This window comes from Humulus lupulus, chromosome 5 (assembly GCF_963169125.1).
Source record: "Humulus lupulus chromosome 5, drHumLupu1.1, whole genome shotgun sequence".
Taxonomy (NCBI): Eukaryota; Viridiplantae; Streptophyta; class Magnoliopsida; order Rosales; family Cannabaceae; genus Humulus; species Humulus lupulus.
In genome coordinates this window covers 114,819,695-114,846,531 of record NC_084797.1, presented here as the reverse complement: position 1 = coordinate 114,846,531, position 26,837 = coordinate 114,819,695, and the positions used below count along the sequence as shown (strand labels likewise).

The 26,837-nt window shown below is 42.9% G+C and overlaps 1 protein-coding gene across 1 annotated transcript; it reads left to right on the top strand.

The window, feature by feature from the left end:
* The first annotated feature begins 10,316 nt into the window (after positions 1-10,316).
* On the top strand, positions 10,317-11,259 carry LOC133780556 (ubiquitin receptor RAD23d-like). Its single transcript, XM_062220223.1, has 4 exons — positions 10,317-10,578; positions 10,686-10,733; positions 10,836-10,945; positions 11,040-11,259. The coding sequence occupies exons 1-4, from the start codon at positions 10,525-10,527 to the stop codon at positions 11,128-11,130; spliced, it is 303 nt and encodes a 100-aa protein (XP_062076207.1). The 5' UTR covers positions 10,317-10,524; the 3' UTR covers positions 11,131-11,259.
* Positions 11,260-26,837: the final 15,578 nt, after the last annotated feature.

The window sequence follows — 26,837 nt, the reverse complement described above, 5'->3', positions numbered from 1 at the left end:
TTCTTTGCCAAACTCTGCCCCCCAGCGTGATCCCCGTAGAAGCCTTTATGCACCTCTTTCATGAGTTCCTTAGCTTTTTCTGGTGTAACGCATCTGAGTAGTGGCATTGAATATCCTCGTCGGTACATAATACCATCGACCAGTATGTGTCTAGCGGCTCGCCTTTGTAGAGTTCTGGCTTTGTTTCTATCTGCTGGTAGCACACTGTTCGTCAGATACTCCAAGTAAGGTGCCATCCATGTATCCTCCATTCGAATCTCCATATTGGTCTCGACCGCTTGTATGCTTGGCTCACTCAGCCTTTCTACTGGCACAATGTTCAAGGTGTCAGCATCTTTTGCGCTCGCAAGTTTTGCTAAGGCATCTGCGTTTGAATTCAGATCCCGTGGTATTTGCTGGAGGGTGTACTCTGTGAACTGGGCTAGCAGGTCTTTTGTTTTATTCAAGTAGGCCACCATTTTTAAGCCCCGCGCTTGATATTCTCCTAGAACTTGATTCACCACCAGCTGTGAATCACTGTAAATATCAAGCGTCTTTATGTTCATGTCTTTCGCCATTCTCAATCCAGCGAGGAGTGCTTCGTATTCGGCTTCATTATTTGACGCGGTGAAGTCGAACTTGATGGCGCTGTGAAATCGATGCCTTTCCAGCGTTATCAATATCACTCCCGCTCCTGCGTGGGATTCGTTGGATGACCCATCCGTGAATAACCTCCACGAAGGAGCTTTCTCTTGAGGCTCAGGCGCACTAGGCTGTTCGTACTGTTCGCTGCCTGGGAGTTCGGTGAACTCTGCAATAAGATCGGCCAAGACTTGTCCCTTGACTGCTGCTCGTGGTGAATAGGTTATATCGAATTGCCCTAGTTCGACTGCCCATTTTAACAATCGTCCAGCCGCTTCTGGTTTTTGGAGGACTTGCCGAAGGGGCTGGTCAGTTAAAACTGTGATAGGATGGGCTTGAAAGTAGGGGCGTAACTTTCTAGAGGCCAGGATTAAGCAATATGCTAACCTTTCAATTGGCGGATATCTCAACTCTGCCCCGATCAGTCTCTTGCTAACATAGTAGACTGCTTTCTGCACGCCTTCGTTTTTTCGCACCAACACCGCTCTAGCAGCAACTTCAGTAATTGCCAGGTAAATAAACAAAGTTTCTCCTTTGATTGGCTTTGACAAGATGGGAGGCTATGCCATATGAGTTTTCAAGGCCTGGAATGCCTGTTCGCAGTCTCCTGTCCATTCAAACTTCTTATTTCCCCTAAGTAGATTGAAGAAAGGGACGCACTTGTCTGTTGACTTCGAAATAAATCTACTTAGGGCTGCGATCCTCCCGGTTAAACTTTGTACATCTTTGATCCTTTCTAGCGACTTCATGTCGATCAGGGATTTTATCTTGTCGGGGTTGGCCTCAATTCCTCTTGAATTTACAATGAACCCCAAGAACTTCCCTGATCCAACTCCGAAGGAACATTTCAGGGGATTTAACTTCATTTGGTATTTGTTCAATACATCAAAGCACTCTTGTAAATCCCTTACATGTCCTCCTGCCTTTTTAGACTTTACCAGCATGTCGTTCACGTATACCTCCATGTTTACTCCAATCAGCTCCTTAAACATGTGGTTGACTAGCCGTTAGTAAGTCGCACCTATGTTTTTCAGTCCGAAGGGCATTACTTTGGAACAGTATAAGCCCGTATCGGTTCGAAAGCTGGTGTGATCCTCGTCTTGGGGGTGCATGCTAATCTGGTTGTAGCCCGAATATGCATCCATGAACGAGAGGATCTCGTGCCCTGCAGTTGCATCGACCAGCTGGTCGATTCTTGGGAGTGGGAAACAGTCCTTTGGGCAGGCTTTATTGAGGTCTGTAAAATCCACGCAGGTTCGCCATTTGCCGTTAGGTTTGGGAACCAGCACTGGATTGGAGACCCACGATGGATAAAATGCCACCCTGATGAAACCATTCTCCTTTAGTCTTTCAACTTCTTCTTTTAAGGCTCGCGATCTATCCTTATCGAGCAGCCTTCTCTTTTGTTGCACGGGTTGAAAGGTCTTGTCTATATTCAGAACATGGCTGATAACTGTAGGATCTATCCCAGCCACGTCTTTGTGCGACCAGGCAAAAACCTCCTGGTTCTTCCGCAAAAATTCCACCAGTGCGTGCTTCGTGGTGGGCTCTAGGTTCTTCCCGACCTTTACGACTCTGGTCGGGTCTTTTTCGTCTAGTTGGACCTCTTCCAGGTCCTCGACGGGTCCAACATTTTCTTCAAAATCCCCAAAGCGAGGATCTAAGTCTCTATCCTCACTTTGGGCAACACTCTATTTGGCGACTCCATCACCGGATTGGGCTTGTGTATCAACTGCCATCTGCAACCTATCCGAGGTAGTGCTCTTCGGCGTTCCACTCTTCGCCTTTGTGATTGAGGTGTTGTAGCACTCCTTGGCTTCTCTCTGGTTTCCCAACACGTGTCCTACTCCTGCGTCTGTTGGGAACTTCATGGCTAAGTGCCACATAGAGATGACGACCCGTAGATAAACTAGTATGGGCCTCCCAATGACGGCATTGTACGCCGAAGGACAATCGACCACTACAAAAGTGGCGAGTAATGTCCTTGTAGCAGGCGTTGTACCTGTCGTCACTGGTAGCCTGATCAATCCGGCGGGGGCGAGTCCTTCTCCAGAGAAGCCGTATATCTTTTGGTTGCAGGGCTCCAGGTCCTTAACGGACAGCTTCATGCGTTCCAGCGAAGACTTATACAGGATATTCATCGAACTTCCTGTATCGACCAGCACCCTTTTCACCATCATGTTGACCATTTGGATGTCCACGACCAGCGGATCGGAATGTGGGAACCGGACGTGTTGGGCATCGCCATCAGAGAAGGTTATTTTTCCTTCGTCTGACCGAGCCTTTTTTGGTGCACGGTCCTCAACAGTCATCATCTCGATGTCCTGGTCGTGGTGCAAGGTCCGAGCATATCGTTCCCTGGCCTTTCCGCTATTTCCCGCGAGGTGCGGGCCTCCACAGATGGTTAAGAGTGTGCCAGTCACGGGGGCAGGCTGTAAGGGTGGCGAGCGTTGGCGCGTGGGAGCCTGCTCGTTGCTACCTGGAGCTTCTCGTTGGGAATTTCCCGAGGCCCGTACGTATCTCCTCAAGTGTCCTTGTCTAATAAGGAACTCAATTTCGTCTTTCAGCTGGTTGCATTCGTTGGTGTCATGTCCGTAGTCGTTATGGTAACGACAGAACTTGGTAGTGTCCCTCTTTGAAATATCCCGTCGAATGGGGCTAGGTTTTTTATAAGGCACACTAGAGCTTGTGGCCTGATACACCTCTCCCCGAGACTCAACGAGAGCACTGTAGTTAGTGAACCGAGGCTCATAACGGTTACCCTTTGCTCGTTTATTGTCGGAGGTGGAAGGCTCGTTATATGGCCATTTTCCACCATTCTTGCCGTTGCCGTTTCCTTCGCCGTTAGGTTTGGACCCATTGGCGGCTTTGGCGGGCTAGGCTGCTTTCTTATCCTTGCCAGAAGGCTTTCCATCGTCGGCAATGGCATCTTCGAGTTTGATGTAACGATCAGCCCGGTCCAGGAATTCCTGGGTAGTTCTTACTCCTTCCTTTCGAAGGCTTTTCCAGAGAGGGGAGCGCGCCTAACCCCTGCGGTTATGGCCATCATTTTTCCTTTGTCTCCCACCGTTTTTGCCCCAGCTGCTGCTCGCATAAAGCACTGGATGTAGTCCTTCACTGATTCTCCATCCTGCTGGCGAATTTCAACCAGCTGGTTTGCTTCGGTCGGATGCACACGACCTGCATAGAACTGTCCGTAAAACTCCCTTACGAACATTTCCCAGGAAACTATGCTTGCAGGCGGGAACTTATAAAACCATTCCTGTGCGGCTTCAGAAAATGTTGCAGGGAAGATCCTGCACCGAGCGTCTTCGGACACTTTCTGAATATCCATCTGTATCTCAAATTTATTGACATGAGATATCGGGTCTTTGTACCCGTCAAAGTTTGAAAGCGTTGGCATTTTGAACTTGCTTGGAGTTTCTGCATTAGCTATCCTCTGTACGAAAGGAGTGCCTTTCCTCCTATCGTGGTCGATATAAGATGTCCTTCCCCCGACCAGCTGTTCCACTGCCTGGTTGAGGGCATCTATCTGGGCTTGTACAGCAGCAGGAATCGCTGTGGCCTCTGTTGCTGGGGGGACATTCTCGCCATGCCGCTCGCGGCGATCGTTGAGTACGTCTCGCAAATCCTCGTCTCTTCTCCACTGCTCGCTACTCCCGAGCCGGTTGAAGACATTATTTTGCCGGGGCTGCCCCCCAGCATCCCGTCTGTTGGGTTGGTCATCTTGAGGCACCTGGCTCCCGCCTTTACCTCTTTCTTCATTCCTTCGGCCAGCATTTCCCTTGCCTGAGTCGGCCTCGTTATATCCATGGCCGTCTCTGAACCTTGATTGGCTATGGTGGGACTGACTGTTCCCTCGATTTCCATTCCTGGCTGAAGCGTCCCGAGCGTTAGAGGGCGGCCTGCGCTGGTCGTTGTGTCCCCATGCATTATCATGCCGTGGGGGACCACGGACTGCAGAGCCTGACTCTGAGTTCCTCCTGTTGCCAGGAGGATACTGACCCCTGTTTGGTAGGTTTGGCTCATCGCCCCTACGGCGTCTAGGACTACGAGGCTGATGCTGGGCCCTATTCTGCCTCTGTTGCGGGGGATTGCCGCGACCAGCCTGGGATGGAGGCTGTGCCTCAGGGTCCATCGGGACATCGTCATGGGGCACCTGAGGCTGCTCGGGCCTTTGTGGACTCGAGGGCTGGATTGGTGGGCTAGGATTTGGACCCCTCTGGGGTGGCCCATCGACAGGTTGGTCAGGCTGCGAAACAGGTGCGGCCTGATTCCTAGCCAATTGCAAGGCTGCCTCGAGGGCTGCCATGGCTTCGCTCTGGCGGCGGTCCATCTCCGCCTGCCTTTTGCTTAACTCCGCGCGCTGCCGTTCAATCTCCTGCTGCTGCCGCGCCACAACTTCGGTAGCAGTCTCTTGACTGGCTTTCAGATTTTCTAGCTCTTCTTGCAGCGCTCCCATAGTACTCTTCAGCATCGCATCATCCATTTCTTCCTCCTCAAAATCTAAATGTGGCTCATCCTCAGCCACGCTTGCAGGAGGAGGAGGAGGTGGCGGGTTTGACGGTGCAGCGGCGGCCGCCTGTCCAGTTTTCCTTGCCGTTTTCGCCATTGATTTTCTCAACAATGATAAATCAAGCTCTCAATGAAAGCACCAGAATGTTGACCCAGATTTTGGCCAACTGACACGGAGTCAGAATATGCTTGATGTGAATTAATGCGTTGAAAAGAATCGAATGACAAAAAGTAATAAGAGCACGATATTTTATAGTGGTTCGGCCCCAGGATCTGGTAATGACCTACGTCCACTCAGATTGTTATTGATATAAGAATCAAAGGAGTGATCAAAGAACAAGGGTTCAATGAGTTTCACTAACCTCTGAAGAACAATACAATATTCCAAGGAGAATTACTCTAGTCTCAAATAATTCAACAGCCAAAAAAAAGTCCCCTCCCTTGAGCTATATTTTTCTATTTATAGGCTCAAGGGGGATTACATGATTTAGTTGCCGATATTCTCTCCTAAATAATCGGATATTTAGGAGATTGTATGAGTTAAATTCGGGATCTCCAAAGATCTTTACAGTAATATTACATTGCATGCGGAACCATCGACCAGCCTGGTTGCAGGTAAGACTGGGCTGCTTACTACTTCTAATACGTCTTCTGGTCGATACACTAGCAGAGCTCTTCCAGGCGTCAGCCACGTGTCCAGGGATTACTTGCCACGTCATCAACTCCAATTTTTTGGATAACACGTTCATTATGTGTTTTTGACTTGTTTCTCTTGGAAATTAATTATTTGCAGACAAGTTTATGCTTTATAACTAAGAGACTTTATAGACACTATTTATTATTTTCAACTACTTTATAAATGTGAGAGATGTCTTAAATCTGGATCATTAATTACTTTGAAATTATTTTTATCACCTTAAACCCTCTATAAATGTTACCAAGTATTTAGTTGCATATAATTATCTCAATTATCTATTGATAAAAAAATGATTCTATTTTTTTTTTCAGAGTATTTTATTAAATTGATGTCCTTTGCTAATAGTTCAACTTAAGTAACAGTAACTCCTAATTGTCTTCTACGGTCATCCCATTATGTGAAAATGGTTATGATATTTTCTATTCTTTATCCAGGCCTACATGTTTAAATATGACTCTACTCATGGATTATTCAAAGGAAGCATTAAGGTTGTAGATGATTCAACCTTAGAAATCAATGGGAAGCGGATTAAGGCTGTGAGTAAAAGGAAATTTTAATCAGATCTTAGCATGAAAGTGTATACATATTATTTATTTGCTTATAGCACTTGCAAATGTGGGTGTTTTTTGTTTAAAGCTTAATGTAAATTGAGCTGACAAGTAAAATCTAAACCTTTAATCAGGGACCCTGTTGAGATTCCTTGGGGTGATTATGGAGCTGAGTATGTTGTTGAATCTTCTGGTGTTTTCACAACAATTGACAAAGCTTCAGCACATAAGAAGGTTTCTTTTACTAATTTATTCTGTTCTCGGTCTCAGGCAGTCAAATGTGTGAGAGCCCACCATGCACGTACAAATCCATTTACATTTGCATGAAATTCTTTGTAACATTGAACTTTTCTGTCTTTGTAGGGTGGAGCCAAAAAAGTAGTTTTATCAGCTCCATCAGCTGATGCTCCCATGTTTGTGGTTGGAGTAAATGAGTAGACATACAAGCCAAACATGGACATTGTTTCAAATGCAAGCTGTACTACCAACTGTCTTGCTCCTCTTGCTAAGGTCGGTTGCTACTTGTTTTTATTGTTTTTGATTTGGTTCTTGTTGTAGTTGTTTTTTCTTCTTCTTTGTGTGTGTGTGCGCGCACGTGCTCTGGATGAGTAGAAGAAACAGAAACAGAATTGATTTACAAAGAGTAGAGAGACCAAAAGAAAAACCAAAGTCTGACAGTCTTACTAGAAACAACAATATGAAAAGTATGGGAAATTTCTTTATAAAGAACAATGAGTTGTGATTTTTGTAATGATTAGTGAAATTGTTCAAACTTGATTTTGAATTTATGAATGCATCTGGTTATATTTCCTTTTGCTTTTGGTTTTAGCTAATACGATTTTGGTCTTGCTCCTCTTGCTAAGGTGTGTGTGTGTGTGGAAACAACAAGCTACAAGAATAAGAAATTTCTTTAAAAAGTAATAAATGAGTTGTCATTTTTTGAAATGATTAGTGAAATTGTTTTTTTTTTGGTGACCTTATTTTTTTTTTGAAAAAGATTATTCCTTTTTCACTTTTCTCTTATTTTCTTTTGCTTGGATTTTTAGAGGAAAATATATGTGTATTTTGAAAAATGAGGATTGATAGTTTTCACATGTGAAACTGAACTGATCTGTTTTCCTGTAGTTATACACAAATTTTGTCATTTTGTATGTGAAGTTTAGAGATAATGTAAGGAAAGACTGCTCCTTCTGTTGATCCTAAAGCTCCATAATTCATAACTCAAGATGTAACTTTGGTTATGGTATTTATTTTTATTGAATAACTTTTATTCGAGTCCCAATTGGGCCTTGTTGATATTTAAATTTGGTTATGGTATTTATTTTTATTCACAATAGATGTCTGTGCATATGATTGGAGCAGAAAAAACAGGGTACATTTGTTGTTTAGTTTGTGTAGATAACCAACCTTAATGAAATTATAGTGTCTCAAATTACTTGGGATTGCAATATGCATGAATATAACAGCAGTCCGAAATCACATTCCCCGTAAGACCAACCATCTAGGGGACTCAGGAACAAAATGTAGACCAACCAGTAAGACAATGCATGGAACAAGTCCTTCAGATAAAAAAAATAAAAAAACTCAGAAGTCAGTACCTTAAATTCTTGTATGTTTCATTGAAAAATTCAGTTCAATCACATAACATACACATATATAGTGATATAGGAAAAAATTTTAAAATATGTTATTGTAATCACTATTTACATCAAAATGGCTCTGATTGAGTTAGCTGACAGAAAATCCAAGGTGGAACATGCATCTATAATTTGTTTTCTCTACAATAATCATATGGTAATCTCAAGCCTACTTTTCTTTTTATCTTTAGTCCATTCATTCCATATCAACTAAGCTTCGATTTTACCCTGAAAAATGGTGCTCTTATGAATTTCTAACAAAACAAAAGACTAGGAATCACAGTCTTTTTAAAGTGTACTAGGAAGAGGGCATACAAAAGATGTAAGCCAATCTTTTTTTTTTTTTTTTTTTGGGTAGTGATCTTCTTTTTATTGTTTTTTCTCATGTATAGTAAAATCTTTCCAAAGCTTCTTTTTGCTTCTTTCACTTTAACTTTGTTTGCCTTCCATGAAGATTGGGCGAAAAAAGGTCTAGTTGAAGTAGCAAAGAGAAGCTGGTAAAAGGTCAATCCCCTATTTTTTGTTGTGTTATTTGAATTTATGTCTTTCTTTTTTCAGTAAAACATGTAAGTGGTTGACAATTAGTTTGATTCGGGTTAGGATTAATAGTAACTTAACTCAATCTGTTTATTATGCTTGACCACTTTCACATCAACAGAATAATGCCAAAAACTTCCCCCTTTCATACAAAAAATAGAGAATAGAACTAATATAACAAAAAAACATAAATATATACATATAGATATATATACAGCTTGATTCATAGAGAGAGAATGCTGAGAGAGTGAGCCAACTAGCCTAACAAAATTTCTATATATAACATAAAAACTGAATAAACTACACACACATACAAAAAAATGCTTGTAAATATATAGTAGCGTATGTAGACAAGCTTTTAGATTTAGTTCTTTTCATTGCCTCATTTTGTTGGAAATTTTTAAGTCTTGGTCAACACTATCATAACATCTATAAGTGTAAATAGACTTCTTAACAAATCATTCTATGGCCATTAAGCTTTTGGTTTGAGCAAGTGTTGATGGGCTGTACTTGAAGCATATATAATAGCTATTTTTGGCCAGCCATTATGTTGCTATTGCCAAGTCACACAATTATCTTGCCATATTTTACATTTCAGGTTCTCAATGAAGCTTATTAGCATTCATGTATTTTCTCAATATATGTACGCTCTTCAGTGTTTCTGGCTTGTAAGTGAATTTACTTGCACTTGATTCTTAAATTTTATTTTATTCTTTTTTAGCTACATGATTTTGATACGTGCATTGCAAAAAATGAAGAAGCTATTCAAATTGATCCTCACTTTGCTGAGTGTTATGGCAAATGCTTGGAAGGTAATCTTTAGTATCTTTTATGGTTCCACTGTCAAGTATTTAGCCTGCAAGCATCTAATAGATAGTTATTATGTTTCTACTGCAGGAGAAGGGCAACATTGATGTTGCAATCCAATTGCTATCGAGGTTTGTTACAGCCATTAATCTAGTCCATAAGTGGGGTTTTTTGTGTGATGTGTTTGCAATATATACTTTTTGAGTTCAAATTATATTTTCTATTTTTGGCTTACAGTTATTAGTTAACTCCTGATATATTCTTTCCACTAGTGGGGGTGTTTATGTTAATTAAAAGTGTTAATAATCAATTCTTTAGCTGATGTAAGTTGGTGCTTGCTTAAATTATTACTTTAGTGTTGATAAATTCCAGTGAAACTTAACCAACCTGGCTAGAGAAAACACTCCAACTAGGTTGTTTTGAAGTATTGGATAGAGTCAATTTGATGGGAAGGTTTTGGTTGTTATATTAGCTAATATCACTCCTAGTACTAGGAATCTTACACCTAGTGGCGGAGCCAAATTTGTTTTTTCGTGGGGGCATGATCATCAAGAGAAAAAATATATATTCTTTCTTTGAATTCTTTTTTCCATATTATACTGATTGTTTTATTTTGCAGCTCCGACCAAATTTTGCTGATGCATGGTCAAATTTAGCAAGTGCATATATGCGTTAAGGGCAGTTTAACGAGGCAGCTCAATGTTGTCGCCAGGCTCTTGCATTGAATCCACGTTTGGTAGAATTTCTTTCTGACTCTTGACACTTGGATATTCAATGATTTAACAAAATCTTTGAATAGAACATAACATTTCTTCTTAATGTTACAGGTTGATGCACACATTAATCTTGGGAATTTGATGAAAGCTCAAGGATTAGTTCAAGAGGTGAGGAATCCATGGCCTTTTTTTTCTTTCTTGATAGGTCTGATATTAGGTGTACATGGTTATAGGTAGCTATTGTTCTACCTCTTAACTGGGTCTGCTGCACCTGCTGTTGTCCCTAATGCAAATCCACTGGATCTCTTCTCACAGGTAGCTATTGTTCTACCTCTTAACTTTTGAATTCTTCCCTCAGATAGATGCTCCTTTGAAGTTTGAATTGTATTTTATGATCAGCTAATTAATAAAATATATTACTATTCTTGAATCAGGGCCTACCAAATATGGGTGCAAATGCTGGTGCTGGCAATTTGGATTTTCTTCGAAACAGTCAACAGGTACTTGATTTTTTTTCCTTTCTTTTTTTCTCTGATCCATATGGAGCTTTACTCTTTTTTATTGCTGTAGTCAAGGTTGAATTTTTTTTCTCTAACTTTCATCGTAGTTACAAGCATTGCGAGCTATGGTGCAAGCAAACCCTCAAATTCAGCAGGTTAGGCTTCTCATAAAGAAACTAAATGCCTGTTGATAGCTTGGTCATTTTGGTGGCAGACAGACACTAAATAGTACTCATGCTATACTTATTGTTTTGCAGCCAATGCTTCAAGAGCTAGGGAAACAAAATCCACATCTTGTGCATCTCATACAAGAGCCTCAGGCTGACTTTTTGCGCCTGATAAATGAACCTGTCGAGGGAGGAGAAGGGTGAGATGAATGCAGTTTTTTTTTTTTTTATTATTTATCAGTTTTTGTTATCTACTTGACACATGCTAATTTTTCATTTTTATTATACAATCAGGAACGTTCTGAGCCTGATGGCTTCAGCCATGCCACAGGCTATGACTGTAACTCCTGAGGAGCGGGTAGCCATTGAACGTGTATGTTTCTAATCTTTGTTTAACCTCTGTGTAGTCCCTCTCTTGTTTGTGCTTTTATCCAAGAGTCAAGATGGCTACTCAAGAACATTTATTGCATTTTTTTTATTCTTAAACATATAATTTAGACGGTTGAAACCTTTACTGCACTATTTTATAGTTAATTTTATTAAATGTTTCAGTCAGTTCTATGTATCAACAACCATTCAGATCAATCACATTTTAGGACCAAAATAAATAAACAAATAGTCAATTGAACAGAGGGAAAAACTCTAGTGATGGTTAAAAATATAGAAGTGGCTGTTAGACAAAATAATGCGAAAGACTTGGCACTTGATCATGCTATACATCTGTTGCTCGCTGGTATGTTTGCCAAGTGTTTGTGTATTGGTTCAGGTTCAGTTTTCTCACCACAATCACTGGAGTAGACAATGATGGACTGCTTTTGAGTACTGCCCTTGGGGTATGTTCATTTCTTCATTTATTGATTCTTTATGTTATTTTTCTTCTATTTCTTATTTTAAAGTGTTATTTGTTTCATTTGGAAAAACAGGGGAGGCAGTATTTCTAGGTTTTCAGCACTACATTTTGGCCCTTGGAACTGCAGTGATGATCCCTTCTTTCCTTGTTCCTTACATGGGTGGTACTGATGTGAGCTCATTTTTCATAAAAGACATATATTTCTTTTTAAGCAAGAAATTAATATAGTTTGTGAGCGGATCCTTTAATGTTTCCTCATACTAATTTTGCTCATCCTCTTTTCTTTACTAAAGTGATAAAGTCAAGTTTTTGGAGTTGTTTATGTATCAAAGTTGAAACTTTGTTAATGATTTTATGAACCATCTTTGAAAAATAAAATTTCATCAGGGTGATAAAGTCAGAGTAGTATGGACTCTACTGTTTGTTGAAGGAATTAACACACTTCTTCAAACTCTCTTTGGAACTAGACTGCCTACTTTTATTGGAGGGTCTTATGCATTCATGGTCCCTATTATAGCTATCATTCCTTTGTTTTTAAGTGTCAAGTGCAGTACCAATCTTTCAAAATCCTGATATTTCTATGCAATTTATGGTATTGAACTTGGTTTGGTCACATTTTTAGTCTTACTGAACCATTTTCTCTAGTTCAGACATGATATGGACTAGTCCTTTATGAATGCTGAATGGACATTTGACCATATGGTCCCCATGCATTTTTCTGTTGAAATATGTTTTACTGTACATTGGCTTTAAGGTCTGTTAACTATTTTTTGCACTTTGGAATTGGCACAAATGGGAATCTTCAATTTGTTGTGTTTTGATTATTTAAAAATTTGCCAAGAGTTTCTTTTCTTGATAGGCTTGTTTGATTTTTCTATAAATTTTTTGGTTTACCTTGTTCTTTCTATTGATATTTTTTTTCTTTATGCTCTAGGCGGTGTGTTTTGCTTTAATGGGCATTGGCAGCTCATTTCATGCTCAAGAAACTGCTATGAGTGGGTAATTGGAGAGTCGAGTGTGGTAAATATTGTTCTATTCTTGTGTACTGTGTTATGTTTGGGGTCATTTGGGACATGTTACTTTCTGATTCTTTTGAGATCTGCATGTAAAAGCCTCAACTTATATGTTTGCATACATTTGTTGAAAACATCAGGTTCTGGCCTTTGGGTACTGTGTGAATTCAGGCCATCAACTACAGAGGTTAACATAACAATAAAGCTTTTACTTGTGTTGCTTTTCTCGACAGTGGAGTTTTGTTGTCTCAGTTCACGTTTTGGTGGCATGATAGACATGGAATCTGTCGAGGATGTGGCTAATATTTCTAATGTGTTTGGGATTACTACCCATTCTTTGCAACTGTACAGTCATTGCTGACCACTGGACCGTCTCCCTGCAAATGTACAGTCATTGCAACTATTGTTTATTTCTTTGTGTTGAAAGTAGTAACTTTTAACTATGTTGAATAATTAAGACTCCTTGAATACTTAAAGAACATTTTGTTGTTGATGACAATGTTGAATGTTTTAAACTAATTTGTGGATTGTTAATACAATGTTGAATGTTCTTACTTTTTGTTATTTGAAAATCAAGTTCATTTGATGATGCTAGTATATATTAGAAAGCTAATTTTAATTATATAAAAAAATTAAAATATAATAGAATAAATTAGTGTTATATAAATAAAATATATAATGAGAATTTAAACTTATCTAAATATTAAAATAATACAAAAATTGTGTTATAATATCTATTACAATAACACTTTTTATACAAAGAATTGTGTTATGCAAACTTCATTATATAACACAAATAATGTGTTATACTAAAGTGTAGTATAATAGAAAAAATGTGTTATACTAAAGTATAGTATAACACAAAAAATGTGTTATACTAAAGTGTAGTATAACCCAAAAAAAGTGTTATAACACAAAAAAAGGGTTATACTAAAGTGTAGTATAACACAAATTTATAAGTATTGAAATGTGTTATATAATCGACTATAAATAACATAATTAAACACTTATCTATATATTAAAATAACATAGAAAATGTGTTATAGTTGACAGTATAATAACACATCTGTATAACAATGATAATGTGTTATGTAAAGTACCCTGACCTACGATAACATAGTCGGTCTTAACACATCAGAAAGTGTTATGGTATGTTTTGATAACACATTTTTGGTGTTATTAAAAGCATTTTTTCTTGTAGTGATAAGCTGTACTGAACTTCAACTGTGTCCCCATGGATTTCTGCAAACTCCCCCAAAACTTGGAAGTAAAAGTAGGGTCTCGATCTGACACGATCGACCTAGGAGCTCCATGGAGGCGCACGATCTCTCTCACATAAAGATCTGCATACTGGTCAACTGCATATGTAGTCCTCACTGGCAGAAAGTGAGCTGACTTGGTGTAGCGATCCACTATCACCCAAATAGAATCATGCTGACTAACAGTCCTAGGTAAGCCCACCACAAAATCCATTGTGATGTCTTCCCACTTCTACTCTGGGATATCTAGAGGCTGCAATAACCCTGCTGGCCTCTGATGCTCAGCCTTGACCTGTTGACATGTCAAGCACTTAGCCACATACTTTACTACATCTCTCTTCATCCCTGGCCACCAATACAACGATCTCACATCCTGATACATCTTCGTGGTGCCTGGATGCAAAGAGTAAGGTGTAGTATGAGATTCATCTAGAATCTCTCGCCTCAAAGCAGTGTCTAGCGGAACACATATCCACCCCTTGTATCTCAGCAAGCCTAACTTAGACACTGTATAATCTCTGGATGCTCCAGCCAAAACATCCTCTCTAATCTTGATCAGCTGTGGATCACTCAGCTGACCCTCCTTAATTCTCTCCAACAGCATAGACCGTAGAGTAATATTAGCCAACTGGCCCACCAGCAACTCTATACCAGGTCTGGTCATATCATCTGCTAACTCTCTGGCTATCAGCCTCATACCATGAATCTGTCCCGGACCTTTCCGGCTTAAAGCATCAGCTACTACGTTGGCTTTTCCTGGATGATACATAATCTCACAGTCATAATATTTTACTAATTCTAGCCAACGCCTTTGCCTCATATTCAGGTCTTTCTGGGTGAAGAAGTACTTCAGGCTCTTGTGGTTTGTATAGATCTCGCACTTCTCTCCATAGAGATAATGCCTCCATATCTTTAAAGAAAAAATCACAGCCGTCAACTCTAAATCATGAGTAGGATATCTCTTTTCATACTCCTTCAACTGACGAGAGGCATAAGCAATTACCTTCTCTGATTGCATCAAAACAAGATTACTACAATTCTGGATTTCATGAGGATAGAGGGGCATGATAATGTGGCCTGTGCCACTTATATGTTGAGAGAGGATGCCCGCATCTGGTGGGAAGTGGCATCGCAGACCAGGGATGTTACTGCTTTGAGTTGGGAAGGTTTCAGAGATTTGTTCAGTCAGAAATGTTACAATGTTGTCGTCAAGGCAACAAAAGTCAATGAGTTCGTGGGTTTGGTTCTGGGCGGTATGAATGTTACAGAATATGCTCTAAAATTTGACAGGCTTGCAAGGTTTGCACCAGATCTTGTGCCTACTGATGCTACTAGGCAAGATCGATTTATCAGGGGGCTTAATGCTATGATAGTCCGGGATGTCAGGATTACAACGGTACCTGGAGGAACAACTTATGCCCAGGTCGTTGAGAAGGCTCTTACCGCTGAGGAAGTGGAGAACAAGATATGGAGGGAAAGTGTAGTGAGGCGTGAGGGCCGCAGAGTAGTGCCTCCCTATTCAGGGACAGGTAGGGGCGGGGGCCCTAGTGACTTCAAGAGAAAGACTCCTGACACTTCGACCGCTGCTGGTTTTGATAGGAGGGGTCGAGGTGGTCAGGGTGGCCGTCAGGGGGGCCGTCAGGGTGGCAGCGAAGTATGGTGGACTTATCTGGAGTGCCCGAGGTGTAGAAGACGCCATCTAGGCGAGTGTTGGGCCAAGGCTTGCTTTGTGTGCGGGACAGTAGGGCATCTCAGGAAAGACTTCCCAACAGTGAAGAAAGGTGAGGCAGGAAAGGTGGATAGTTTGACCTTGACCCAGGCAGAGGCCGAGGCTAGTCCCTCGGTAGTGACATGTCAGCTTTCTAGCACTGGCACTCCTTTTACTGTATTGATTGATTCTGGTGCAACACATTCCTTTGTTTCCAGTAGAGTGATTGATAGATTGTGTAGACCTAGTGAGTATCGAACTGCGGGGTTTAGGACTTTATTGCCCACAGGGGAGCTGGTAGTTTTTAGGAGATGGATTAGGGCACTGCCAATGATAATTGATAGTAGGGAACTTTCGGTAGATTTGATTGAGTTAGACATGGAGGATTTCGACATGATTCTGGGGATGGATTGGCTGGTCAGATATGGGGCTACTATTGACTGCAGGAAGAAGATGGTGACTTTTGAGCCTGAGGGCGAAGATCCTTTTGTTTTTGTGGGTACGGTATGTGGACCCCATGTACCCATGATTTCAGCGTTGAGAGCCAGAGACTTGTTACAGGGTGGATGTATAGGCTTTTTGGCTAGTGTGGTGGATACTACCAGGGTTATGCCGACAGTGTCGGGAGAGACCAGATTGGTGTGTGAGTTCTTAGACGTATTTCCTGAGGATCTACCAGGGTTGCCGCCGCGCAGGGAGATTTAGTTTGAGATTGAGTTAGCATCGGGGTCTGAACCAGTATCACGGGCACCATATAGGATGGCACCAGCAGAACTGAAAGAGTTGAAGACATAGCCGGAAGAACTTCTGGATTTGGGTTTTTACTCTCCATGGGGCGCTCCAGTTTTATTTGTGAAGAAGAAGGATGGGACGTTGAGGATGTGTATAGACTACCGGGAATTGAATAAGCTAACCATCAAGAATAAGTACCCTCTACCAAAGATTGATGATTGGGTTGATCAGCTGCAGGGAAAGACAGTGTTCTCAAAGATTGATCTTCAATCTGGTTATCACCAGCTGAGGATCAAAGATGAGGATATACCGAAGACGGCCTTTCGGACACGATATGGGCATTATGAGTTCTTGGTCATGTCTTTTGGTCTGACCAATGCCTCGGCAGCATTTATGGATTTGATGAACAGGGTGTTCAAGGAATTTTTGGATCAGTTTGTCATTGTCTTCATCGACGACATTTTGGTATATTCCAGTTCAGAGGCAGAGCATGAGCAGAATCTCCGACGGGTTTTACAGAGGTTGAGGGAGCATCAGTTGTATGCAAAGTTTAAGAAGTGTGAGTTTTGGTTGCCAGAGGTGACTTTTCTTGGGCATATAGTTGGTGCAGAAGGGATTAAAGTGGATCCGTCCAAGGTAGAAGCAGTAAGAGATTGGCCGAGGCCAAGGAACGCCTTGGAGGTGCGGAGTTTCCTTTGGTTGGCAGGTTATTACAAATGGTTCGTAGAGGGATTCTCAAAGATTTCTTCACCAATGATAGAGTTGACGAGGAAGAATTAGAAGTTTGTTTGGTCAGAGAAGTGTGAGAACAGTTTTCAAGAGTTGAAGCGATGACTTATTTCTGCACCTGTGCTGAGTCTTCCTTGGGAGGAAGGAAAGTTTGTAGTCTATTGTGATGCATCGAGGATGGGTTTAGGTTGCGTGCTGATGCAGAATGAGAAAGTTATAGCCTACGCATCTCAGCAGCTGAAGGAGTATGAGCAGCAGTATCCTACTCATGACTTGGAACTGGCGGTAGTGGTATTCGCACTAAAGATTGGCAGCATTATCTGTATGGGGAGAAGTGCGAGATATACACTGACCACAAAAGTTTGAAATATTTCTTCACTCAGAAGGATCTGAACATGAGTCAGAGGCATTGGTTGGAGTTGGTTAAGGATCATGACTGTGATATTCTTTACCACCCAGGGAAAGCCAACGTGGTGGTGTATGCATTGAGCCGGAGGGGCCCAGGACAGTTATATAGTTCCACCTAGATCTCGAGAGAATTAGCTGATGAGATGGCCAGGGCAAAGATAGAACTGGTGGTAGGCCAGTTAGCTAATATTACCTTGTATTCGACCCTGTTAGAGCGGGTCAAGGAGGGTCAGTTGGTGGACTTGCAGTTGTAAGAGGTTAGACAACATGTCTTAGCGGGGACAGCTAAGGATTATTCTGTTTCTGAGACAGGTTTGCTTCGATATCAGGGACAGATTTGTGTTCCGATGGATGAGGGGATTAGACGAGAGATACTAGATGAGTCACACTACGCAATACCGCTTCATCTGGGTACCACGAAGATGTATCAGGATCTACGGACATTATATTGGTGGCGCGGGATGAAGAAGGATGTGGTAGAGTATGTGTCTAAATGTTTGACATGTCAGCAGGTAAAGGCTGAGCATCAGCGACCTGCGGGATTGCTGCAGCCTTTGGGTATCCCAGAGTGGAAGTGGGAGGATATCACGATGGATTTTGTGGGAGGATTACCCAGGACAGTGGGACTTTGTGACTCGGTGTGGGTGATAGTAGACAAATACACCAAGTCAGCTCATTATCTACCAGTGAAGGCGACCTATATAGTGGAACAGTATGCAGAGTTGTATGTGAGGGAGATAGTTCATCTCCATGGAGTTCCAAAGTCTATTGTATCTGATCGAGACCCTATCTTTACCTCAAAGTTTTGGGGAGCTCTGCAGAGAGCCATGGGGACTCAGCTGAAGTTTAGCACAGCTTTTCATCCTCAAACTGATGGACAGTCTGAGAGGATGATTCAAGTATTGGAGGACATGCTAAGGGCGTGTGTGATTGATTTCGAGGGGTCTTGGAGTAACTACTTACCGTTGATTGAATTCTCGTATACCAACAGTTATCAGTCCATGATTGGGGTGGCCCCTTATGAGATGTTATATGGGAGAAAGTGTAGGTCACCCATACACTGGGATGAAATGGGTGAGAGGAAATACTTGGGGCCAGACATGGTTCAGGAGACCAATGAGGCTATTGAGAAGATTCGAGCTAGAATGCTTGCTTCGCAGAGTAGACAGAAAAGCTACGCTGATCCTAAGCGTAGGGACATGGAGTTCGAGGTTGGGGACCACATGTTTCTGTGAGTTTCACCATTGTGAGGGGTGAGAAGATTTGGAGTAAAGGGCAAGTTAAGCCCTCGGTTTGTTGGACCTTTCAAGATTTTGGAAAGGATTGGACATGTGGCTTATAGGTTGGCCTTGCCACCGTGGACCTACAGGATTTCATGATGTGTTCCATGTCTCCATGTTGCGGAAATATGTTTCAGATATGACACATGTGCTAAAGTATGAGGACTTAGAGTTACAGACAGACTTGTCCTATGAGGAGCGACCAGTTCAGATTTTGGATCGGAAGGACAAAGTCTTATGGAATAAGACAATTCCGTTGGTGAAAGTGTTGTGGAGAAATAGTGAGGTCGAGGAAGCGACCTGGGAGTTAGAGACAGTGATGCGGGATCAACATCCCGAGCTATTCAGGTAAATTTCGAGGAAGAAATCTCATTAGGAGGGGATAGTTGTAACGACCCCAAATTCGCTAATGAGGCTTAAGGGCCTTGATTAGTGTGCCGGGAGGGCATAATTGGGTTAAATATGGTTTGCATGAATATATTGAATTAAATGCATAATTATATGATTAAAATGCCTGTATGACTATATTGATGTTAATGTGATATATATTTGGTATTTGTGATAACCACATTATTATATGGGTAGGCTTGCAGAGCACGACTCGAGGCGATCCTAGGGCTAGATAGCAGGAAAAATCACAACGGGGCTTAATAGTTGACTTTGGATAAGTCTGGGGTATTTTAGGTATCGGGTAGTTATTTAGACTATCGGGTTATGAAAATAAATATATGGAGATATATTTAAGGTTAGAAAGTCTAGGCAGGAATATTGAGGAATTTTACCGTTTTTCCCTCGGGGACGTTTCCAGCACCCTGAGCCTCGGGATTGACTTAAGGGATAAGGATAGGCTAAAGTTAAAGGAAAACAATAGAAATAAATAAACCGACCTTTTTCCTTCTCAGCTATTTTCTTTCTCTCAAGGAAACTAAGAAGAAAACACAAGGAACACTGATAATTTTGGAGAAATTGCTGGAATTTGAGCTGGGATTTCAGAGGAATTCAGAGGGGAAATTAGAGGCTAGCTCAAGGATTATCTAGGGAACATTTAATCAAGGCTAAGGTAAGAATTAAACTATGTTTTGAAGTTAGAAACTTTGAGCTTTGGCTGAGTAATGAGATGATTGTGATATTGATGTTTAAGGTTGAATTGGAGCTCGAAAACTTGGGAATTAACAGGGATTCTGCTTAGAGAAGGAGTTCAGCTGAAGAGGTAAGCTATAATCCATGATTTAGAAGCTTAAATTTGAGTTTTGCATGGCTGGTTGGGTGTTTTGAAGTTCTTGAGTTTCAGGAATTGAAAAGAGATTTTAATGTGTGTTGGGCTGGGTTTTTCTGTTGAATTATGTTGCTAGATTTATTGTAAAAATGTTGGGATTAATTGTTGTTGAAATAGGGAACTTTGGGGTGATTCTGGGTAAGGTTTTAAGCTTGGAAATGGAGGGATTTCTGGGTTCGAAGGGAAGGGCCGCGGCTCTTCTAGAGCACTGCGGCCCTAGGATGAAGATGAGCCAGGAGGGCTCGGCCAGGGGTGAGTGCCGCGGCGCGTGTCTTCTTCCAGGGAGGCCTTAGGTTCTGTTTTAGGGCAGGGCCGCGGCTAGGCTTCAAGGGCCGCAACCTTTAGATGCATACTTGAATGTTTAGGGTTTTAAAGCACGGGAATGTAGCCTAGAGTGCTCGGGATTGATTTCACCACCGTGCTTGGTGGAATTTGGTTTCCAGAAGTTAGTTCTGTATCCGGAAACCCTTATCTGAATATTAATGGAACCCTATATCTTGGTTGTGACTAGGTGTTGAGGCTAGGGCTCGGGAGCGGATCGTGCTTGAGAAGCATTGCTCGTAAACAGTAGCCGCAAAGATCAAAGGTAAGAAAACTACACCTGGTTGAATATCTGTAATGGGACTAAGGGTTACCTATTGTGTATGCTTGAAAGGATGGTATTATGCCATGCAAGCTAATTAGTGAACCAACGACCTAAGGGCGCCAAGGGTTACACTAGCGCACAGGGCGCGGCTTGGCCACTGATAGCCGAGGACAGCTTAATATGCACTGAGCTCGGTTTAAGCGGGCCGGAGTCAGTGGGGTAAACAGAGGGTGCGGCCTAAGTTGTCGACCCTGATTATTATGTGACTTGAATGTTATAAGTGATTAATTGCATCCTTGATTCTGAGTATATTCTGAATGTTTAATGTGGATTATTTGATGAAAGACTATGCTTAGTGAATCTACTATTTGTTATTATTGCTTGTGTTGCACATTATGATTTCTTGCTGGGCCTTGGCTCATGGGTGCTATGTGGTGCAGGTAAAGGCAAGGGCAAACTTCATCAGCCCTGATTTGGAGAGCTCTGCGAGCGGAATGTACATGACCAGCTGTTCAGCTGTCACAGTTGAGGTTTTAGGCGGGGACGCGAGACCCAGAAATGTCCATTTTGCCTTGGTATGGCTGACAGTTGTCTGTATTTTGGAGAGTCTGTAATCCAACTTTTAAACTTTGGTTCTTATGGGATCCCATGTATATAATCGTTTGATTATACAAAATGTAACTTTTGAGACCAAAACCTTTTTTTTAACCCTAGCTCATACATGTTTGGTGACACGTTTTTTTTTTTAAATTAATGACTTGATTAGCAAGTCTTGCACCTTTAAAAGTACACATTGTAGCGATCTTAGCTATCCAGGGCGTTACACCAGGCGCTGTCCGTCATCCACCTTAGGTTTTGAGGATTCCTTTGTGAAGCGTTGGATGTAAGCCCTGAGGGTCTCTGTGGGATGCTGTTTGATATTGGCCAGCGCTCTGACTTCCATGTCCAGCTTTATGGCGACCAAGAGTTGTTTATGGAAAGATGACTGCAATCCGGACCAATACTGGATCGATGCCGTCTTGAGTCTCTTCCACAACTCTTCTACAGGTCTAGCCAGAGTGATTGAGAAACATAGGCACATACTGTTGTCACAGACGTGAGCTACCGTGATCAGGCGATTGTAGCGGGATAAGTGATCTATGGGGTTAGTGTTTCTGGTATAGGCGGGTATATTCGCCATCTTGAACCCCTTTGGTATCACGATGTCCAATATGTTCTTGGCGGATGGCTCCTTTTCTTCTTCTTCGGAATTAGAACCTCCACCTTCTTGCTTCTGGACCAAGAGGTTCGTGACATTTTTAGGAGCAGCCAGTTATTCCATGAACTGCCTATCCATTCCATCATCCAGGGGGACTCTCTCGTTCCTCTTGTCATTGGGCTTATTTCTCAAGCCGCCTGCTCGAGGGCAAATCTTTTCTTTCTGGGCCCTCTCCTTTCGGGCGTTAAGGTCGTCGCTCAAGTCCACTCGAGAAGTGTCGTCTCCAGAACTGATTGGTTCCGGCTCTTCAATGCATTTGCAAACTCTGTGATCTTTGCTCACAGAGGCACTGGGATAAAATCATCGTCCGTGATCGTCCTGTCTGGGGATGTTCTAGGGCTTAGTACTCTGCAGGCGCTTGCACTGTGGATCATTCAGATTGTCCCATCCTGGGACATGATTCATATGTTCTTTCCTAGGGAATTGCCCTGGGTTAGCCTTGGTTTTCGGAACAAGATGAGCTCTCTTTTGGGGGTTTATTTTCAATTGGATCAACCATTTTGGCTTTCCCTTTTCCTAAGCAGGGTTCGACGGGCCGGATCTGGGATGTGGCGATGGTCCCGGAGGAGGAATAGGGGTAGCATTGTTGGGCACGCTGGCCCTTATTGGTGGGACAGGATGCTGCGTTCGTCGGGAAGGAACGACTGAAGGATTGGCTGCTAGTCCTTGGGCAGCAATAAAGGCCTAAATAGCTAGGAGGGACTCTTGCATCCGGCGGGTGGCCTCCTGTTGTTCAGCCATCCTGGCTTCTTGATCCAGGACCTGTTGTCTCAAACGGACCACCTCTGGATCCGATTCTTCAGAATCCATATCTTTCTCGTCAGGATGAATGGGGTTTTTGGCCTCGTGATCCTCATACTCCCCTTTGACTTCCTCGTAATAGCCTTCGTCATAGTCACCCCCATCCCTGAAGTTCTGGGAGTCGTCGGACAGAGGTCCCTGATAAGGCGTATCCTCAGGTTGGTCTTAAGGAAGTGGTTGATTGGGCAGTGGTTCTCCATTGTCTTGTTGTTGTTGGTGAGCATAATCAAACATTGTATGCCTGGTGTTCACCATTTTCGCAGATGATCAAGGTTGACTCAAGCTTTCTTCTGCTCTCTATGAAAGCACAAAAATGTTTACCGAGTTTTTCGGAAACTAGAAATATATTATGAAATAAGAGCTAGAAAGAAAGGATTAGAAATGGACAATCACAGTTTTTACGTGGTTGGGGCATTAATGAGCCTTAGTCCACGAGTCACTAGTTGTTGACGCAATTTTTCGCCAACAGATAATTATATGAATAAGTAGGATGGATTAGTGCTGATTGATAAACCGTAATACGAAAATGATAGTAATCTAGAAGGTGGAAATTAGTTGCAAGGAAAAGATGGTCACTTCCTTTTTATGTGGTTCGGAGGTTAAAATCCCCCTAGTCCACCAGTCGATATTATTGATATCTCCTTACTATTTCTCACAAAGTATTTGTTTTTACAAGAAGAAGCCAACCCCTTGCACTACCCAGGGTTTCGGTATTTATAGGAGATTGATCTTTGAGTAGGTATTGGGGTCATCCCGTGATCTCTTCATCCATCATGTCATTTATGTGACAAAGATAATTAATTCCTAAACCTTACAGTAAAGTGTGGTCTAATCAATAGGTAAAGACGGATTTGGGCCGCATGGCCCAAATCAGGCGTGGGACGTCTAAACACACACGTTTATACTGCGCACCCGAGAAATCAAGAATGGAACAGACATGTGATGTCTGGTATATGCACGTTTATAATGCATGGTTGACTTTATAAGGATTCGGGGGTGTCAGACATCTGACGCACCACGAACTTAATGTGGCGCCAGCTCGTGGCTTTTATTATGTCGACACAATGGCTCCGCACGGAGCAGCTAAATGATCCCTCAGCTCAGGCTGATTATTTAGAGGTCCATAACAATCAGCTTCGGGTGGACTGTTGACACGTGGCATATCGATTTAGGCCCTGTTCTAGCTCGCCAAAGTGTGTACGGATATTCAGGGCGTACATTTGCCCCCAAAGCCCCTGCTCGTGACCTATGACGTCATCTTTGATCTTCACAGCGGGGGCTTTTAAACTTCCCTTTCGACTCTTAATGTCCTGCCCACTACATGGGTATCGGACACGTGGGACGCCGTGGTTGGCGACTGTTCGGATTCCGAGAATTGCATTAAATGGCCTAGCCACTTTTCTGCCGTCGCTTCGTCTTTTGAGTTATGACCCTCGTATCTCGCATTAATTTGATCGGATAGTCCTTGTTTCCTTATGCCTCTTACGTATATATTAGGTTGGCAATCTTCAGTACTAGTCACTCTTCATTTGAATTTTTTTCCTTATATTCTCTCTTCTGAGTTTCAGAAGCTCTTCTTCTTCTTCTGGTCATAATCCCAAAAATACTTACATTCTCGCCACAAGAGCCTTTCAGAAGTCCAGCTTTAAGGATTCCACCAGGACTCCTACTCCTACGCAGCCTGTAACTTTCATTCGGAAAATACACTGTAAGTTCCCTGTCTGTTGTATGTTTCGATTTTCCCGTTTCATTGTTAGGCAAACCTATTTCCAAGTGGTAAACAATAGGTTGTTTTTGGCGCATAGGTTTTGATTCTAGGCATATTGATTATATTTAAAAACATGTCTAGGAAGGCGACATTCATAACTAGGTAATTTTTGGGTAACTTTAGGAAATGCCTATTCAGAATATGGAAGGTGAGAGGTTTTTAGGGTGTACAACAGGTAGCTTAGGGGTCACGCTTCCTAGGTGGTTTTCCTCTCAAAACTTCCCCTCCAAGGCAAGCAATAATCTGACCCTCCTGACACAAAGATCCCTGGAGATCAGGGATCTGTTGGAAACGTGGGTGCGTGACTATGACAGCGCATGGCTTCACACACTGCAGGCTGAGATTACCTTAGCCTGTGTATGAAAGTCACTTCTTCTTGCGCTGCTCATCTTTTCTTAGCTTTTAGGTCGCCCACTAAGTTTTCTTTTTCTAATTCTTATTCACTAGGCGATAAGATGGGGCCCAAGAAGAATGTGCCCAAGAAAAATGCGGCCAGCTCGTCATCCTAGCAATCCAGCAGTGGAAAAGAGGTTGCGGTTGAATCCCCCATCCCCCAGTTTGGTCCCACGGTGGAGAAGGAGGTCGAGGTGGGACCTGATGCTTTCTTCGAGGTGGAGAGGATAGTCTCGAAGATCCCGACCCAAGGGAGGGTCAACAAGATACTGCTATCCCATAACATCGAGGTGGGGACATGCGCCCTTATAGCCCGCCCTCCCCTCGAGGGTGAGAGGAGATGCGCGCCTCTTGACGAGGAGTTCGCGGTCTGGAGTGACGAACATCTCAAGGTCGGGGCCTTCCTCCTCCTGGACCAGTACTTCATCGACTTCCTGAATTATGTAAAGCTGGCCCCTTTTCAACTGCCTCCTAATTCCTACCGTCTGCTGTCGGGGCTGAGGTACCTCTTCTTGAAACACGAGTGGGAAGTCCCTACTCCTGTAGACATCCTCTATTTTTTCTGCCTCAAAGCCAGCCCGGATCAATGGGGACGAGGCAACGGGTTCTACTACCTGACCTGCTTCCCAAACTCTCCTGAGGTCATCGAGCTGCCCAGCCATCCCAACGACTTCAAGGACCAATTCTTCATGTCGATTGGGTTTCACAACTGCGAGTACCATTACTTCAACTGTCCTCGTAAGCTTTCAATCCTTAGCTCGCGTTTAAAAAAAAACTTTTCTTTTTCATTCTTTCGCGTGTACTGACTTGAGCATCATCGTGCAACCATTTTTGCGATGACGACCAAATCAGTGACCCTTGGGGGTCAATACGATACTTTGGCGGGGCTTCCATCTAGTGAGAAAGACTATCGCCAGCTCGTGTCTGATGAGACGATGCTGGCATGTAAGTTAATTTCTGCGGGCCAGACTCTGGCCTTGAGGAGGATGCGGGCTAACTACCCAGTAGCTCGTGACCTGGTGCTTATCCACCGAGGGGGATGTCGCAAACGGTGTCGGCGATGAGCACGACGAAGAAGATGAGGTGTCGCTCATGCGACGAAGGCGAACTCCTTATGCTGCTCGAGGCCCCGATGTGGATCGGGCTCAATTGGGGGCAGCAGCCGGCCCCTTCGGCCAAGGTAACGCATACCCGTTTAGGGATCTAGACAGGGCTACCACAGACCTTAGGCTTGTTAGGTTTAACCCAAACCAACTCGTACACTGTCATCGAGATGACCCGGACCTTAACATAATCCTACTCCAGTGTGTAGACCAACTAGAATTACGCCATGATATGGGCCGTCTTAGGGGCACCGTAGTAGTAGACAACACCTCGTCCTTTAGGTTGGCCTTCTTTGAGGAGTACGGGACCAACCTTATGTTGTGGCCCTCCCTTCTGGAGGGTGTAGTCGCTCTAGGACTTAGACAATACGTAGTGGATTCCAGTCTTGAGGTAGATCCAGACCCAGAACCCTCTCTGACTCGTGAAGTAATAAACTTAGACTCCCCTATAGTAGTTACGAGGCCGGAGGTCGTGGAAATAGATTCCTCCTCTAGCTCGGAGGCTAGGACCTTTTCAATACCCCTCTATATTTCTCTTGTAATAAAACAACCTTACATGTATAATAACATCCTTTTCCTTTTGTTTCAGGCGAGGAAATGGCACAACCCGGAGATAGCGCCCTACGATCAATCTTCCAGGGGTGAACCCTTCTTCCAGACCATCCGAGCCATTGGTCAAGAGGCCCCGGCTGACCAAGAAGACTCCTGCCTCCGGGACAACCTCCAAGTCCCTCGCCAAGGGGAAAAGTCAGATCCCTGCATCCACAGAGAATATGCCTCCACCTCCCTCGCGACCTCTAGCCCCTGCTGGGGAACAGGAGGCACTAGCTGGACCTCCGTCAGTCCCCGCTCCCATCGTGCACATCTCAGTTAATGCCCAAGACCTGGAGAAAATCCCAGACACCTTCCGCGGGACAGTCTATGAGAC